The 18,535-nt window shown below is 50.6% G+C and overlaps 1 protein-coding gene across 1 annotated transcript; it reads left to right on the top strand.

Moving 5' to 3' along the window:
* Positions 1-13,972: 13,972 nt before the first annotated feature.
* On the top strand, positions 13,973-16,773 carry LOC309572979 (16 kDa beta-galactoside-binding lectin; the record flags this gene model as incomplete). Its single annotated transcript, XM_082281564.1, has 4 exons — positions 13,973-14,072; positions 15,739-15,818; positions 15,977-16,148; positions 16,630-16,773. The coding sequence occupies exons 1-4, from the start codon at positions 14,064-14,066 to the stop codon at positions 16,771-16,773; spliced, it is 405 nt and encodes a 134-aa protein (XP_082137690.1). The 5' UTR covers positions 13,973-14,063.
* Between the last annotated feature and the right edge of the window lie 1,762 nt (positions 16,774-18,535).

Below are 18,535 nucleotides of genomic sequence, written 5' to 3'. Positions count from 1 at the left end.
GACAGCTCCCTGGCATTCCCTGCCAGTGGAGATGGGACCTTGACCACCCTGCGAGAGGAAGCCATGCAGGCAGAACAAAAGCTGTGAAACAGACTGAACCTATTGAAGAATGTACTTTTAAATTATTCCAATGAACTGTTGTCTGAACCTCTCTGCTCTCCCTCCCATTTCTTGCTTTTCTACCAGAGAAAGGATGCAGTAACTCTGCTGGAAGCAGGCAGAACCCTCGGGAGGCAAGTCCTCTGCAGCCCACAGGGCCAGTATCAGCTGCTGGGTGCAGCCACCATCACCAGCATTAGTGGGACCATGGCTTTGGGGTGAGGCTCAAGTCTGGCCCCAATCAAGGTAGAGCACCTGCTTTTGCTGACAGTGACAGATTGTTATTCATCCTGGGGTTTGCAAAACATTTGTTTACACCACCTAAATTCCAGGGAGTAGTAAAACTACATCCCTTTTTAAATCCCAGCAGATTAAGGATGAGTCCCTCTTTTAAAAATGTAGCTGATCAAGATCCAGCCTTCCAGCAAGAGTCCTCAGAGAGTGACTGACTGACTGTGGCAGAGGGTAGCAGTGGGAGAGCCCCAGTAGGAAGGGTGTTTCCCAGGCCACCTTGCCCACCAGCCCAGGCAGCACCTCGGGGCCTGATAGAATGCAGGGCAGCACCACAGTGCTGCTCCCCTCCACAGCTGCCTGGGGCTGCCCGGCAGCATCCCTGCTGCTCCCTCATTCCTGCACCTCCAGTTGCTCTCCTCACACCACAGGATTAGGAAGTGGTACCCGTGTTGTGGCTACAGCCCTGTTCCCACGCCTTGGGACAGAAAGCATTGCAGCAAGATTCTGTGCTGGGCAGAGGAGGAGCTGTGCTGCAGTACAGGTCCCAACCTTGCAGAGGGAAGGCTGTTTCATAGCCAGAGCTGCATTTTCCCAGAGACCCCAGCCCTAAACTGCCTGTTAGGTGTTTATGTGATGGGGATGGGTGGGACTGGCGGGCCAAGTGCAGTCAAGAGATGTCCAGTGGAATAATTCCTCAAGAGTTTACAAAAAACAAACTGTCTTTAGGAATTTCACTGGATTATGTGGGTCCTATAATGTACTCTGCTCTCTGGTTTAGCATGAATGAGCTTCTAAAGTGTCAAAAATTACAAGTTAATCCTGCACCTAATCTGTCTCCCCTATAGATCCCCTGTGGAGGAAGGAAGAGAGCTAAGATACATGAGACAGGGATCCATGGATGCCAGGTTGATGCTCCTGCTGCTGGATGACCCCAGGTGTAGGACCAGTCAAACTGGGACTGCTGGCTCAGCCTCCGTGGGAGGCTTTGGGGCAGACCAGAGCAGTAGGTGGGACTGCTCATGCATTTGAGGCATGTGTGTGAATGCCTGCAGTTTCGGGGAGGAACGGGAACGAGGGCAGCAGAACCTGACCCTTGCATAACACGCGTGCCAGGGAATGCCTCGAGTCCTTGCTCAAGCACTAATTGAGGTCTTGGGGTTTATTTGCAGGAGGAACTCTTTCCTGCAGAAGGGAAGCTACTCTGCCTGACTCTCAGGCCACAAAAGATTGTGGCCTTTTCCCAGCCTGGTTTTCTCCTTTTACAGGGGAAAGAGTTCAGTAAACCAAGGCAGTGTCCTGGCAATGATCATTCCTCTCTGAGACTTGAACTCATAAGAAATTATGTGAAGTGTGAAGTGGCCTCTAAGCCACCAGCATGAGAACCTGGAGGGCCCTCCAGGACTCCCCCGCAGCAGGAGGAATCCTGTGTATCTCCCTTCCTCTTCAATCCAGCTGGGGTTTATAGCCTAGGTCAGCACCAACACACAAAGTGGCTGCTGCCTGGTAAAGCAATGAAGCCTTTTCTACCACAATTAAAGCCACTGCCATTATTCACATCATGCACCAGGCTCCTTTGGGAAAGGGCTCCCTAAAGCTTTCCACAAGCCTTGGCTACAAGCTCCTAAAAGCAACCTGCTGACAGTGGATAGATATCAGGGATGCCACCAGAGCCTTCCTGTACAGGGAGCTTCACAGAAGGAACCCCAAATGAAAGAAGTTTGTGAGTGGACTAAAGCTGTCTGGGGGGAGTGTATTTTTTTTCTCCAAAGACAGCTTCCAAAGAACAAGGTTTTCCCCTTTGTATCTCCCATGCTGCTAAGACAGTGCTACCTTGGGATTCTCATTTTACAGCCTTTCCCTGACCTTCTCCATGACGCAAACCTAAGTGGCATGTTTTTTTCCTTCACAGTGTTTCAGACCTTGCCTGTCATCTTTTTCAGAGCCCTTTTCTCCCCCGAGCAGTGTTGTCAGACCGCTGAACTAAGTAAGTTGTGACCTAATTTTGTGATCACTGTTTGCTTGCCTATTGAGATGACACAGATAAGCTGCTTTCTCCAATTTTTAAATTACAGAGCAACTGTTAGGAAGCTCAAAACTTTCCATACTGGATTCAGCGTGCATGCACTCTGGTTTATCACCTTAGTGGTATTAGGACTGCTTATACTGCTAACACTGCATGGCTCCTACACCACACTATCTAAAAGCAGTCAGTCACTGCTTGGGGGAATAACCAGCCTTTTAACTCCCAGAAAGCCTCATCCTCCCAAGTTTTCTGCTGGTGAAATAAGCAGTGGACAGGGTGAAACCCATCTCCAGCCCATTGTGGGAGGCAGGGCCAGATCTTCCCTCAGCCATGCCTGGAGGAATCCCACTGCTGCCCTGGTGTATCACAGATCCAGTCAGCCAGGAGTAATCCACCACTGGATAGACACACTTGCAGCCTGAGCATCTCTGTTTCCACATTCTCCTGATCTCCTTACTACTTACTTGTCAGCCTGCCTGGCCCCTTCCACACCTGTGCACGCTGCTGTTTCCTCATTGCAGCTGGACGTGGCTCCTTGCCTCACACCCAGTCCAGGCATCTGACTTTGCACCGCCCTGAAACACAGCATGTGCCATGGATTAATGCACAGCAGGACTCTGCCCTCTCCTCTCATTGCGTTTAAAACACACCTCCCACTTGGCAGCTGCTGCTGATAGAGTCACCCCTCTGCTCTGTCATGCTTGTCTCTGACCAGCTGCTTTGTACTCCAAAGCCCATGTCCTGCAGAGGGGGTTGGTGTTTTCATGCATTGGCCTTTGCCCAGCACGGATTGTCAAGCCTGAGCACTCAGAGCCTTACAAAGCCCTGCAAAGGTAACCCCTCATCACCCCCTCCCTGCTCCTGGGGCACACACCTTCACACCCACTCACCTGATGGCTAAAGGGAGACAGCACAGCAGAGCTGGATGTTCATCTGGATTCACACCTCTGGACATGGACTGAAGGCTGGAGCAATGGTGGGAGCCCAGCTCAAACAACCTAAGAGGCTTTTGTGCAATTAAAAAAGTGTTCTTGGGCAAAGCAGGTGAGCAAGAGCACAGAACATTGCAAACCCAAGCTAATGGCCAGGGCACCCGTTATATCACAGCACTTTATGAAGCAGAGAGAAATAGAACTTGTAGGATTAAAAATAAATAAATAAATAAATTGAAGAGTCCATCACACAAAATGCACTTTTTTCCCTACTGTGACAAATGCCATTTGAATTAAATAGTTTGTATACAACTCCACAGTGAGAAGAAAGTCTTGCACACTTTCAGCAAGTAAGAAGACAATCCCAATTGCTACTAAATCCTGTTAAAGCTAGAATTTCTCAAGACTACATTTACTACAAGTAGCACCAGACAGCAGGTTAGCAGAGTGGGGTTTAGAATAAGAAACCCCCCAATTAACAGTACAACCTAAATTTCCCCAGTAAATGAGAACTGTTAGCCTTTCAGGGAAAAACAAATATTGTCTTTGGAAACTCAGTCACACTGGAAAGCACTAAAAGTAGAATTCTTAGTTTAGTTAAGTTAATACCCCTCACCCCCATCATGAGTTTATTTAAGCACAGAAAATGTGTTTTACCATTAACTAAAAGAAATATATTTTAGGATACCAAGAAAAGCTTGGTACAGAGGCACTGTTGTGTTAAATACCTAACTGAGCACACAGTGCAATAGCTTGTCTGTGAGGACACAGATGGGTGATCTTGTGTAGGTTGTTTTTTTCCTTAGAGCTGTTAATTTGAGCTGGTAGAGCAGACTACTTTTTGGATGGTTTAAATAAGCCTAAGGCTCATGGTACATTATATCTGGATTGGATTTCAGCAAAGGGACACAAGCTCCTCATACCTATCAGGACTTCCTTACTGTACAGCCTGTCATAAAATATAAGCAACCCAAAATCTATTTGTGAAATATATCTTTACACTGCCCTTAAGTTTCTTTAGCTCCAATGGTACTGGATGAAAGCACAAAACTGCTCATGGCAGATGGGTCTGATAAAGATTTCGGGTGCTTTCGTTGCTATGGGATAGTGTTTCATAGGCAGCCATGCTCCATGTGCTTGAAAGCCACAAGCTACTTAAAATTAATTGTTTAAGAAGTCCTAGTTTCTGTTGTGAAGGAAACACCCATCAAAACTATTGGCAAGGTCCTCCACACAGGAGGTCAATCTGTGTGGACTGGCCTCAGTTTGCATTTCTAATGCTGCCATGGCAAGCAAGGACCAAAATCCTTCTTCCCCCTTGCTGCGGGGCCTCTGTAAAGAGAGTTCTTGGTTTAAATATTTTCTTTTGGCCTTCCTGAGTCCCAGCTCTAGAGTGAAGGAATGTTCTGATGAATTTGATACCAGAAGAGGTGTTTTATAGACTTTAATGAAGTCCAGAATATTTCAGTAGAAGTGGGAATTAGAAGAATTTGAATTGGTGCGTGTGTCAGACCTGGAGTCCCATAGTAATTCCGTAGGGAACAAATAGCTTTGCACAGCCAAGGACAGACCAGGTGTTATTGCAGGTTGTCCAAAGTCCATCTGGGAGTTCCATGCCACTGGTAAATAGCAGAGAATGGTTAAGGGAAACGGGAAGGTCTTGAGTCTCACTTCCAGAGAGGAGAAGTACCTCCCAGGCCTTAATGGGGAGTGTTGTTGCTACAGGGATGCAGAGCTGTGCTCCCTCCATCCACAAACACTGCACCCTCCTTATCTCCCCAGTGGTTCTCACACTGCCTGGTGATGGTATCTAAAGTGATCCTAGAACAAAACAGGGAGCTGATAAGGGTGAGGGCAGGGTTTGTCCTCAGAGCCAGGCTGTTTGCAAGCCTGCCAGTGGTCAGGGAAGAGAGTGGGGCCAAGGGAGAAGCAAACTCTGCTGCTCACTTGCAGCCTGCAGGGCTTTGGTGCAGGCTGTGACGAGCGTGGGGACAGCAGCAGTCCCTCCCCTGCCCCGTCGCGGGCTTCCACTCCTGCAGCTCTGGTCTCCCTGTGACTTTAGCCAAGGGAAAGCCTGCCTGGCCATGCCCGTGCCCCCGGTTCAGCCCATGTACACAGGCTGGGTAACCAAGGAGGGACTCTGTGCTGTGACCCTGGTTTGACCCCAAAGTTGCACTGCCTCCTGTGTCCGAGCCAGGCTGGGTCCCTTACCAGTGTCTGTGCTCGTGCCAAGTGGCATCAAGTCACCCTGAAGGCAGAAAGACCTCTGCTAGGCACATGCTGAATATTACTGAAGAGTATAAAATGCAAACACTGGAAGGGGATTAACTCTTACATAAGAAAACGTGTATAAAGCAGTCCAATGCATTAGGAAATAATCTCGCTCTTTTCCTTCCTTGTATTAAAATACTTAACCTGAGTTTCCAGCTCTGCTTGAGTCATATAATCAGTGAGAAACATGTAAAGCCTGACTCTTGTTTTAACATACTTTTTGCTGGAGGTTTATAAGCCACAAGGCTGTTAACTTGTATGGGCTCTCCCCATCCGAGTCCTGGTCGCTACAGTCCACAGGCAAAGGCAAGGAGGAGCTGTGAGCTCACAGCAAGCACAAGAAGCTGACATAACCCATCAGAAATCCCTACACATAAAGTCTGGTTCCTGGAGAGGGGGGCATGAGCAACACTGTTTCACAACACAGGGTATGTATGTATGTATCTAAACACATCTGCTTCCACAAAAAGATGAGCCATTGCATGGCACCAGACAGAGCTGCACATCTCATTGACTAGATGTGGCGTGAGTGTTTCAGAGGGGAAAAAAAGAGGAATGAAATGCTCTTGCCAAGGCAGGGAGGCTTCCAGGCAAGCGGCTTTAATAAATACCATCTCCAGGAGGTCACTAAGCCCAGCAGCCTTGCCTGCAGGTTAAGATGCACAGATGGGCACAGTCAAGGGAAGTTGCACATTTTTCTTTGCATAAACACTAGAACTGGTTTAGTCATACGCTGAGTGGCATGCTCTAGGGAAATGCAGATGCTTGAGTTCGGGAGTTATTTGCATGTGATTTGGATTCTTCGTCTCTTTGCTTTATAAGTACTGAGTAGATGATTTAAGCAAAGATCTTGCAACTCTGCCCTCTCCATGATTTCTCGTTGCTGCCTCACAAGAAGCCCAAGGTTGCTGTTCCTCACAGTGGTTGCCTGTTGATTTAACGTTGGGTGACTTTTTAGCTGCTGGATGGTCTGTGCTGGAGACCAGCAGCAGTCAGCCATGGATCTGTATGTCCATCTGGAAAGTCCTACTCCCGCCTGCGGCCAAAGGGGAGGGCGGATGCAGTGATGCTTCCCTTGGATTTTGGTATCTTGCAGACTTTGGCAGGCGTGCTGTGCTCTTCGCCTGTCCTTGGGCTGAGATCTCCCCAGGTGCTGTGGGATTCCGTGCAGCCCAGCTGCCAGGCTGTTCCTTCTCTGGCGCTGGGCACACCCTGCTGCAGACTCTCATTTGCCATGGGAGGGCAGAGTCTCAGTGGAGTCTGCCACCTCTGCTGGCTGCTGAGGTGGTGGCTGCATTAGGGCAGCCAGTTGGGCTTGTGCTCTCCGTGGGACTGAGGTTGCAACCCTGCGCCTGAGGCATGGCTGAGGCCTTTGCCACCACTGACACTCTCCCGATCCTTCCTGTCAGAGTGACAAATCCTGTCTGCCCTCCCTTTCCCTTGCATCCTGCAGTGCTCAGGGCTCTGAACCACTGCCTCGTTTCACCACACTGGAGCCAGAATCCTTTTATGAATCCAGCCAGGATCACCACAGCCTTCAGGGGGTTTAGGAGCAGCGTTTCTGATCTGCCCACGGTGCTTGGGAATGATGCTCTTGCTTTCCAGCAGGACTTACTGATCTGCCACTTTTAAAAGCATTTCCAAATTTGTGTGTTCATGTGAGTATTTCTAACCGGGTCTTTCCTCTTTACCTATCAGAAGAGATGCCACCCTGTGAAATGGCCTATCATGAATAATGGGAGACAATCAGATGACCCGCCTGCGCTTGATACTTTTTTACAGCTGCTGTATAAAAGCATTTCAATCTTAAACCTGAGTGTCTTTTTGTTTATTGCACCTCAACCCAGAGAAGTTCAGAGGTATTTTGTGAACTAAGGGAGTCCTCATGACTCATGACTCATTTCGGGTAAGCCCTAAATCTGGCTGACAAATCACTGGGGGAGAAGGTGGCAGGAAGGGGAAGGCACTTCACCCCACGTATCATTTTGATGGCTCTTCAGTGTCTTGTGACTCCAAATGGACAGAGTTAAGGTTCCTTCAAAGATTGTTACATTCTTAATCGGCATGTTCTTTCCAAGGCATTTTCCAAACACTTGCCAACAATTTTCTCTTGCCTAAAATTGAATTCAAGAAACTTGAGCCAGCTTAAATACAATCCCTTCTCACTGTGGGTGGCTCAAAGGAGACCAATTCTGGCACACACATGTTTTTGCGGGAAAGAACTCCAGATGGCTTGAGTTTCTAAGCCATCCTGGCATGCTGTATGTGCTACGTCAGGCTAGAAGAGAGCTCTTCTAAATCAGTCCAGCCTAAGGTTGCTGAAATGCTTTTGTGGACACTGGTCCCACCCTGTCCAAAGTCACTGTGAGGGTTTTTCCTCCACTGATTAGAGCAAAGTCCCAAAACAAGAAAGTGCTTCACAGTCTTTCAGTACAAGGGAAACCTCTGCCTTGCAGGTTTTGCAGAATTAGAGTAACACAAGGAAAATCAAGCCTTACAGTTCTAAGGAGATAATATAACAGGATCAACAGATGTGTCTGCTGTGTCCTAGATGTGTCTACTATGACAACACAGATCCAGTCCTGTGGCCTGGAATGGAGCAAATCTTTCAGAAGAGCATCCCAGGTTACTTGGCAAAACCCCAGGAGCTTTAACTTTATGGATGACACGATACAATAAAAGCTGATTTATGAAGAGGAAACAAAACAAAGGCTGGAACCCCAGCCTGGTGCAGGCGCCTCAGTTCAAGATGAAAGCTGCTCAGAAGGCTTGCTCCAGTGATGATCCTTTTTCACTGAGACCTTGTTTCAGTCACATGGGTTCCAGACCCAGCTAACCAGCTCTACTGCTAGAGTTACCCTGGGGAGGGCAATGCAGGTGCCCTCTCTTTTACCTTTCCTCACCCCCTGTGTCCACCATGTGGACACCTTCAAGGCCTGTACAGGTTTTATTCAGTGGGTTATGGATAGGAAAATCCATAGTTCCCCATCTTCAGCCGCCACACAAATCCCCTTGCAGCTGATCACGAGGTGCAAATCAAACCCAGATTGTCTGGGGCTAGACCACAGGAATATATAAGGCTTGGGAAGTGCTGCTATCCTGCTGCTATATCCCAGTGAAGAGTGTTCCAGGGTCTGCTCCCTGTTGCAGAAGTTTGCAGTGCGGTCATAGATGTAAAGCAAACAACTGTGCTGCTAAGAAAAACGAGTACTTAAAGCTGCCAGAGTTGACAGACCTCGAGGAAACTTGAAGGGTCAGTAACCCAGGGGCTGTGCTAGAAGTTCCCACTGCAACAGCTGCTTGACCAAGATCTCCGGTGACCTGCAAAGACGAGGGAAAGATGGACTTGGATTCTTAACTTTAGAGTAGCAGGGACATCCAGTGAGGAACAAATGCAAACACCTCCTTTGAGATGAGGCAGTAAACTCTGAGGTGACGTGTTTGCCACCTGCAAACTTAAAAGTTTTAAGGAGGGAGGTGCCAAAGTGAAGTGAGTCCAACAAAACAAAGGCCTAGTTCTCCTGGGTAGTTAACAATTTGCTCTAGTTAAATCTAATCCACTGAGAGATGAGAGAAACACATGGATTATCAGCTTGGGTCAGTGTTAACAAGGGAAATAAAATGAGGAGACATACTTTAAATTCCAGTGACACAATCAGCCAACTCCTTTCATCACTTTGAGATAGTGCAAGAAGTTCTTTATAATTAACTTCGTTTATAATTAACCTGGAATAGAGGTGCTTCCCTTTTAATGTAGGGAAAGCTGAAATCAGGAAGCCCTCAGGGATAAAAATGCTGTAGTGACATGTGGCCACACAACCCCAACTGGTATCCAGTGCAAGCTGGACCTTCCTGGCACAAACTTCCCTCTGAGGCAGTGCTTTGGGAGCCTGAGTGCTGGCATGCTGTGGGAGGGCCTCTCACCCTCCTGCCACAGCAGACTGTGTGGCTCCTGAGTCACTTGGTCTTTCAAGAGCAGGCTGAAGTTTCTTCCTGGGAGTCTGGCTCTATTCCTCCGTGGTATCCAGCTGAGCCCTAGAGTTTCCCCCACGGAGAGCAGGGGGCTGGAAGATACCATGGTGGTGAGAGCATTGTTTTAGCCAGCTCTGCAGAAGGGCCCAGGGAAACTGTGTGCAACTAATCTCTTCAGGGGGTCATGACTACCCAAGCAAAAAGGCAGAAATTTCTCAGATGAGACAAACTAATGTGCTATCGTAGCAAGAGAGAGAAGCAGACACTTCAACAGCAGAAACAGAGGATTGCTTAAGTTCAAGTCCCCAGATACACCAAGAGAAAGGAAACAGCCCGTGAGTGTATGTAGAAATACAGTGTATGTATCTATTATGCTGTAACAGAATAATATTTAGGTTGTAAAAGTAACTGGGGGCTATTGCTGAGAACAGAATCCCATCCAGACAGTATTGACACAAATATTCCCTAAAGACGGCGTGGGAGAAAGACGCAGCCTTTGCCTGATGAACCGAGAATGACTTACAAAGACAAGAACAAATCTTCCCTAAACAAAGTGGAAAAACAAACCCTAACTTAAAGCAAACTGTAAGCTTTCTCTCACACTAGGAAAAGATGAGGGTTTTTTTCTTGTCATTATTTTACCAGTACAGTCCTTGGATTGGAGCAGTTCTTCTCCCTGCTCGGTCAGTGTAAGTGATTGAGGGCCATTGGCTGAAGCAGTGGTGCCCTCCGAGGGTGGCGCATGCACAGAACTGCTGTGCCGGCCCTGGGGCTGCATGCCTTCTCCAAAGGAGGAGAAACCCTCCAGTCACTCTTTCTGCAAGAAGGGGGACCTCTTTCTCAGCTGCAGCCGTGAGCAACTCGGGATATGCAGCACCAACAACCACCAGTGCGTGTGGGTTTGGTGCGAGACAAACCTGACACAGGGACGGCAGAGCCAGCAGGCGCTGGCCTCCGCACCCTGTGTCACCCAGGGCACAGTGTACCCTGATCCTTGAGTTAGCCAGCAGCAGGGTGTGTCCTCAGACCTCCCCAAACCAGGGGAAAGCCATTTCTAATGACAGCAGTGATTAGCCGGGGATATGACTTTGCCAGTGGCTAGGGTGTATTTTTCCTCACAGGATATTAAAAAGAGTAACAGTCAGCATGCTGCACCCTTTGCTTCCGAAGCAAATGTGGGACGTTTCTAGGGAGTTACAAGAAAATCAGACTGGCCAGTTGTCTGCCTTCAGCCTGTGCAAACCAAGAGGTGAATGAAGAGTTTGGGCTGGGGATGTAGTGCAAGGCCAAGCACTGGGAGGCCAGCCTTGATTTTCCCCATACGGGGAAATTCCTCTGTTCATCACCTCTGGATGAGCAGGAGATGACTCTTCTCTCCCTGCTTCTGCCAAAGCTGCCAGTGGGTGCAACACTCTTCCCCGAAAGCATGTGGAGAGCTGTAACACCTGAAAGGGGAACACCTGCAGTGTATGTGCCCTAGCTACTGAGGAAAGGGCAGTCAATAACTAACTCATGTAAGCACAAGTTAACTATTGGGAGACAGCAAATGTTAGTTCAGACAGCAGATGTTAATCACAAAACCTAAGAAGCCGAATTCACCCTAATCTTGTCAAGATAGAGGGGACAAGGATCATCTCAGAGACCGCTGAATCATTTCCCAAAGGACTACGCATGCCCAGGGAGAAAGGTGAAAAGTGCACCGTGAGGAAGACTACTGGTCTTCATCAGAAAGACCCCTGAGGAAGAAGAGGAGCCTTCCTCAGTGCGACCACCAGGACACACAGTGCATGCATGGCCCATATGCTAATGATATTAATGACTTCTGAAAAATAATTTGTATAACCACACCTGTCCCAAATAATGTGGTGAATATTCATAATTTAGCCCTTAATAGTGTGTTGTAGGGAGCACCGGTGTGTGTGTTTGGAGGAGCGATCCCCACACACCCGGCGCGCCGAATAAAGCAAATACCCACTTCTCTGACTCTGTCTCTGTCTCTGAAGTGTCTCCTGGCCCGGTTTTGGTGCGATTCACTGCTCTCTCTCAGGGCCTGTACTTACTGCAGTCCCTTGGAACAACCCGGGTAAGGCTCACTTGGGCTCTTCTGCCCAGAGTTTCTTCTCAGAACATCCCCTGCTGGACCTGGGGCGTGAGAGTGGTTTGCATAGGGCAGTGTCTCTCTCTTCCTCCCCCAGGCCTTTGAAACACACCCTAATCCTCTGCCTGCCTGCATCGAGTCCCTCCCTGCTGTGAGTGCAAGGTGCAGTTTGCCTCACGTTGTGCAGGGAGGCTGGGATCATCCCTGATGGGGTGGGATTGGCCAGTGTGGCCTTGCTTTGCAGCCTGCCTTCCTTTACCAGCCCTCTGAAAGGGAAGGACACCCACTGCATCCCCTGTTTTTCTGCCACTTAATCCCTAGGAAAAATGCAGGACAGTGGGGCAACTCAGCATTGTAGCTTCAGAATAAGCACCTTGCTGATTTCACAGAGCTCACAAACAAGGAGTGCTTTAAATCTAAAGACCAAAGGGTTTGCTGCTAAACCAACCAGGCTGCCAGTGCAGAGCACTGAAGGAAAACAAACGGTGTAGTCTCCGTGTGTTATTAGAAAGGTAATCCACTGCCTGAAGGATCAGAGGAGGAAACTTCAGGCCAGAAGAGCAGCTCACATGAAACTTGCATTTCGGGAGTCAGAGGGCCCAGCACTGAAATGAGGAGAGAAGTCTCCAGGGATTTCACAGAGCTGAACGGAAAACAAATACACAAACCCAGCCGGCCAAACAGAATTTGCTCAACCCCTCACGCGTGCCAGCGACCAGGGGAACAACTGCACAGTAACTCAGGCGCGGAGAGCAGGCGCCTAAAGCCTGTCTCTAACACGTGATCCCGGCTAACATCGCTGGAGAACGGGACTAATTTAAAGTGGAATTAGTTGGGATTTTTCCAAACTCTCCGTGGAGGGGGCGTGCTCTCAGTGGCATTTGCTACCTGCACCAACTCTGCTCCCACAGTCAACTCCTGACTTCAGTATGGCTCCTGTATATGCATAGGATGGCCAGGGAATTAGCTGGAGGTGAGAGCCTGTGCGGGATTTTCCCTACAGCGCTTTCAGTCAGCATTTTGCCCTCTTTTATGCACCCCAGTCACAGGGCTGCAATCCGAGCTTGTGACTTTTTAGTTCAAAAGCAGCTCAGCTTTGCTGAAATGCCACGGGAATGTTCTGAAATGGGTGTGGGGGATATCTGGGGCAAAGGATGGCATCAGGAGTCAGGATGCTGTTCCAGTAACAGCTCTAATGAAGTTCCAGCAGCCTCCTGCAGGACAGCGTGTTTCCCACCACAACCCAGCCATAAATTCCTGCACTGTGTTGTGAGATGCCCTGCGCAGCCCTTCCAAAAGTGACCTGCAGACAGGTACCTCGCAGGCTGGCCACGGCTCAGCCAGCAAGCAGCACACCGCGCTTATACAGCAGCTCTCACTGCGGGTTTGCAGGCAGGATTGGGAAGCTGCATGTCATTAGCGTCACTTCAGGCATGGGGGAAACTGAGGCACAGAGGCCTGAGGACGCTGCTAAAGCCCATGCAAAGGTTCAAGTCGATCCAGTGACACAGCCCCACAAAGCACTGCAGCCGCTCCACCTTCACCTCCCTGCCCTGCAAAGACCGTCGGGGCAGTCATGCTCAGTGCTTTCCGGCGGCACAGGGAAGGGGAATACCAGGCGCTGGGCACTCTCTGGGATAGCAGCCTCCTCTCCCGTCCTGGCGGCTGCACACAGCCCTGCCCGGCCTCTTCCTCCCATAACAAAGCATTTCTCTTTTCCCTCCGGAGCCTTTTGCAACTGGAATGGAACCAGCAAGATCGTGCTACTTTCCAAAAGCCGCAGCCTGAATTCTCACATCTACTTAGAGCCCCACACCACCACCCTTAACCTTTTAGGCACTTTTCAAATGCTGACGTGGGCTGTACCAAACCCTTGGCTTTCATTTAACTGCAAGCAGCGAGGACTTGTAGCCAGGGTCTCCCGCCAATCCAGGCTCCTTGCAGGCACGAGGCTGGCCTGGGCGAGAACATACACCCCTATCCACAGAGGCAACCACTTTGAAGCAGTAACGCGAGGGCTCCCAACCCTGATTTTAGACAGAGACCGCCGAACAAAAAGCAGCCACCTCGCTCCTAGCACAGAGCCACACCGACTCCCAGGATCGGAGCCAACAGACGCTGCATAGCAGCTCGGAGAGCTTACAGTGAGGATTTCTAGGATCACGCAAAGCAAACAATCGCTAGTTCTTAAAACCATACACAAACTGCCCGCAAAGAACAGTATCAGTAGAGATCTCCCGCTGCCCCCTGTAAGTGGCCGGGAAGCTCCCGCCCCCACAGCTGCGATTGATCAATCCCGTTCTTCGCCCGCCCCTCCAATCATGTGATGGTTCTGCCCGAGCGAGTTGGGCTGCTGGAGCTCAGCGCTGCGTCACTCCGGGCTGTGCAGAAGGGGCTCGGGGCTGTCCTGCCTGCTGGGGCCCGTGTCTGCAGCATGGAGAAAGTGAGTGCCGCCCGCGAGCCGGGGTGGTGTGCCAAGCAGGACTGGGACTAAGGCTGGGCTGCCTGTAGGGTTTGGGCCTGGTGCCAGAGGTAGGGGGAGAAAAGGATTAGCTGGGAGGAAATGCAAGGCAGATGGATGGCTGTGGGAGGAATAGTTAGTGTTGACCAGCCGTATTTCTTCTCCTCTTCTTTAGTGTGTTATCTAAGTGGGGAAGCTGAGGAATGTTTATATTCTCAAGTACTCTGAAGGTTTGGGTCCATTTGCAACTCTACAGTTTCAAGACCCGTTATACTTTTTCTCCCTTAAGCTGTGTATTTTTCTTCTGGAAAAATGCCTTTTGGGTACAGGAGTGGGTTAACTCGTAATGCAACAGGAGGGGAAGGCAGGCGGGCGGGCAGTGTATTCTAAACCATCTCTGCCCCCGCAGCTTTCCTTTCCTCGAAGGACGGCCCCGGGCGAAGAGGCTGCATTCCAGAGCCAGAGTTAGTGCCGTGGGGATGAGCAGTTTAGTGACTCGAGTAACCCTGACCTCGGCAGTCTGTGTATGGGTAGAGCAGGGAGCAGGCACGAGGGCAAAGAGCATGAGGGGGCTGGGGGGCAGTGCCCGAGCAAACTAATTTGGAACTGGCCTCCGTACCTGACCCGGCACACAGTTAAGTAGAGCTCAGTTACACTGCTCCTGTAGCAGCTGGTGAATCACCTCCTGCACTGGGCTTGTGTGGCCAGGTTTTGGTAGCAGAGGGGGCTACAAGGGTTGCTTCTGTGCTGTGAGAAGCTGCCAGAAGCTTCCCCCAGGTCCAAGGCCAGCAGGCTCCAGGATGGACACAGTGCTGGCCAAGGCTGAGCCCATTAGCGATAGCAGGAATGCCTCTGTGATAACACCCTGCGGTGAAGGCCATGGTGAGGCAACATGATCCCTCTGCAGCCCGTGGATGTCAACAGGGATGCAGGAATCCACTTGTAGCCCGTGGAGGACCCTGTGCTGGAGCAGGAGGATGCCTGAAGAAGGCTGTGAGCCTGTGGAAAGGGATCCATGTTGGAGCAGCTAGCGAAGGGCTGTAGCTCACGTGGAGGACTCGAGGGGAGGAGGACTGCCTCCTGCAGGAGGGACCCCACACTGAGCTGGGCAAGACTCCTCTCCCTCAGCAGTGGCAGAAACACCCTGTGATGAACTGACCATAACCCCCATTCCCTGTCTCCTTGTGCCACTGAGGGGGAGGAGGCAGAGCCTGGGAAGGAGGGAGGGAGTGGGGGGAAGGCATTTTAAAAGCTTATTTTACTTCTCATTATCCTGCTCTGATTTTAATTGGTAATAAATTCAGTTAATTTCCCCAAGTTGATTTTGTTTTGCCTGTGACAGTAATCAGTGAGTGGCATCTCCCTGTCTTTGTTTCAACTCATGAGCCTTTTGTTACATTTTCTCTCCCCCATCCAGTTGTGACAGAGTGGCTTTGGTGGGTACCTGATATCCAGCCAGGGCCAACCCACCACACTTCCTTGTCACCTTATGCTGCTTAGGGCAGTGGGAGACCCCAGTGCTCGCTGGGACAGGCAGCTGGCCTGACTCAACCCTTCCTCCAGCACAAGAGCTGCTTTGTGCCCTGGCCCAAGCAGGACTGGAAGCCTTGCCTTGGGATAGACTAACTCCTGTGGTTTGGCCCTGCAGGGAGTGGTTGTTACTCAGCTGGACGTTGAGCCTGGTGAGTGCATCAAGGTCAAAGGGAAGATCCAGTCTGATGCCAAAGGGTGAGTGAGGTGGCGAATGGATTGATGTGGCACTGGGGGAAGCCAGAGCTCCTGCTGTTATATACATCCTGCTGATGTGTATCCAGCTCCAGCTTGTTAGCACTAGCAGCTGGAGCTGCTGCACAGGCACCCCCTTTGCACTGGCTCTGTTTCCCTAGGTTTGCTGTGAATGTCGGGAAGAACAGCAACACCCTCATGCTGCATTTCAACCCTCGCTTTGACTGTCACGGGGATGTCAACACCCTTGTGTGTAATTCCAAGGAGGATGGCATGTGGGGGGAGGAGGACAGGAAGGCTGACTTTCCCTTCCAGCATGGTGACAAGATTGAGGTGAGGCCCCAGGGGTGTGTACAAAGCCCTGGCACTGAGGGGCCAAGGGCACAGCTTTTTAATGCTGCCCTGTGCCTCTGCGGTGCAGAAGGAGCAGGCATGGAAAGGGGAATGAGCCACAGGGGAAGAGTCTGGCAGCTAAAGCCAAGTCAGTGTCCAGCAGCTCGGATGTGTTGAGTGCCCCACTCCGGCCTTCTGTTGGAAGCCGAGCACCTCGGAGCAGTAACAGCACTGAGGTGAGACTGACACTAGGTCTGTCTCATCCCACAGCTGCAGCAGCTTCCTTCCTTCTCATGCCTCTGCCAGGCAGGGAAGAGACTGAGCTGCTGAGCATGGCCGTGGCGGCAGCAGCAACCACCTCGCCTGTCCTGCACCCAGATTGGGGGTGGTGGGGAGTGAGCAAAGCCTGGGAGCTGTGATGTGTCAGCCTCCCTTCCTCCCTTCCTCCCTCCCTCCCTCCCTCCCTCTTGGCTCTCTACAGATGTGCATCTCCTTCGATGAAACCGAGGCAACAGTGAAGCTGTCCGAGGCAGAATTCAAGTTCCCGAATCGGCTGGGCATGGACAAAATTGAATACCTGGCTGTGGAGGGTGACTTCAAAGTAAAAGCCATTAAGTTCAGCTAACAGCTATAGCTTGGTTTGTTCTGTTTTCTGCCCCCTGTGTAGTGAAATAAACCCAAACTTGCAATGGCTGCTTCCTCTGCTGTTTCCTGCTCTAATCTGCTTGCTTCTGTGTGTGCTGTGGGGGTGGGCAAGGAGGGGATGTGTATCCAGCCATTTTCCTCCTTACACTGCAGCCTTGCAGCTGGTACTGACTTCGACACGAGCCAGGCAGAGCATGAGTGACTGAGTGAAGCTGCCTTAGCAGTAGTTGCTCCATTCACCCTGCTGGCTATGGTGAGTGGTCCCTGTCTGGTTTCTCAAGTGTAGGACTAGTCTGAGCCCAGAACAAGTGGATGTTGGATGTTCATTGTGCCATCTCTGACCACGAAATGCTGCACCCTGCTGGGGATGGGGGACTGACACGGAACACAGGGCATGGCTTGTGCTCTTGCCAAAGCTTTGCTCTCCCAGAACGTGCTCAGCAGTTGCGTGCATTGCAGGCTGGCACTGGCGTACCTGAGGAGCAGGGAAGAGCAAGCAGGCTGGGCTACCTGCCCTTGCTGGGGAAAAGACGTGAAGGGAAAGGTGAAGCCTGACAGAAAGCTTAGGAGTGAGGACTTAGAGAATCCAGGCTGTCCCTGCTGCTCATGGCTTGAGGTGTTGACATTGCCAGAGACAGAGAATGAGGTACCATGAAGTCAGGGGCTGAGCAACATGTCAGGTCTGGGTGACAAACCCTGTGGCTGTCTGTGGGGCAGTGTCTGGAGTGCTTCCCTGCTAAAGGGCAGTATCCAACAAAGTTACCAGGGGCATTTAATCCTGAGTGCACTGAACACAACTAAGTGCACTTGGGCAGACGAAGAAGGAAAAAAGCCTAGTGAAGAGTCTCTTCTGCTTACAACCTCTCTGCTCATGCAATGCCTTCGAGTGTGTCTGCTACTGTTCTTTCCCCACAGCCTGCTGGTCATGCTGACCCAAGACAGGGCTGGAGCAGGGACTGCTGTGGCATTTGAGTACCTGATGGAAAGTAAGGAAGTCCTGCATGCTGTGAGGAACTGGGAGCCTGGACAGGTTAGCTCTATGGCTGTGTGACTCTGCTGACTGGTGCGGCTCCGTCAGTAGCAGCCTGGGCAGGTGAGGCCTTCTTAGCCAAATGCTGCTCCGCTGCTGGAATGTGATCCCTGTTGGCTAATCCAGGCATGGCTGCTCCTTAGCAGCTGGGCCAGCTGCGTGGGTAGGGCAATACCACTCTGTGGAGTATTTCAGCCATCCCAGGCTTTTTATGGAGAGGCCAACAGGCTGCCTACATGTCATCAACACTGTCCCACTCTATACTGCAGCAGCTGCTCGGAGCTGGGCAGCCTCAGGGGCGACAGCCGGAGCCTGGCTGTGCTGCAGGACAGGGGCACGGATAATGGAGGGTTTCATTCCTGTCCTGCATCTACTGCATCATTTATGGGATGGGAGGCTAAGTGTTTAGAGGTTCGGGTGTGTGTATTAGGGAAGGGATGAGACAAATCTTGCTGGTGCTTTACCTTGTCAAGTAAATTGGGATTTTTGTGTTTTGCCGGGTATTTGGGGTGGGGAGTTGGGGAAAGGAGAACACTTCTTGTCTTGTTTTCCCTCTCTGTCACATTACCTGGCTGAAGGTAAGTGCAATCAGGTGTGTCACACTGAACAAGTACAAGGCCTTGATGTAGCAGGGACACAGGCGAGCTTACCTCTCTGTGTGTGTGTGTGTCTGTTCCAGGCTGCCCTGGTCAGGTGAGGTCTGTGTGTCTCA

The sequence above is a fragment of the Coloeus monedula genome (assembly GCF_965178545.1).
Source record: "Coloeus monedula genome assembly, chromosome: 5".
Taxonomy (NCBI): Eukaryota; Metazoa; Chordata; class Aves; order Passeriformes; family Corvidae; genus Coloeus; species Coloeus monedula.
Note: the sequence above shows the minus strand (reverse complement) of the source record. Positions and strands in the feature narration are given on the sequence as shown.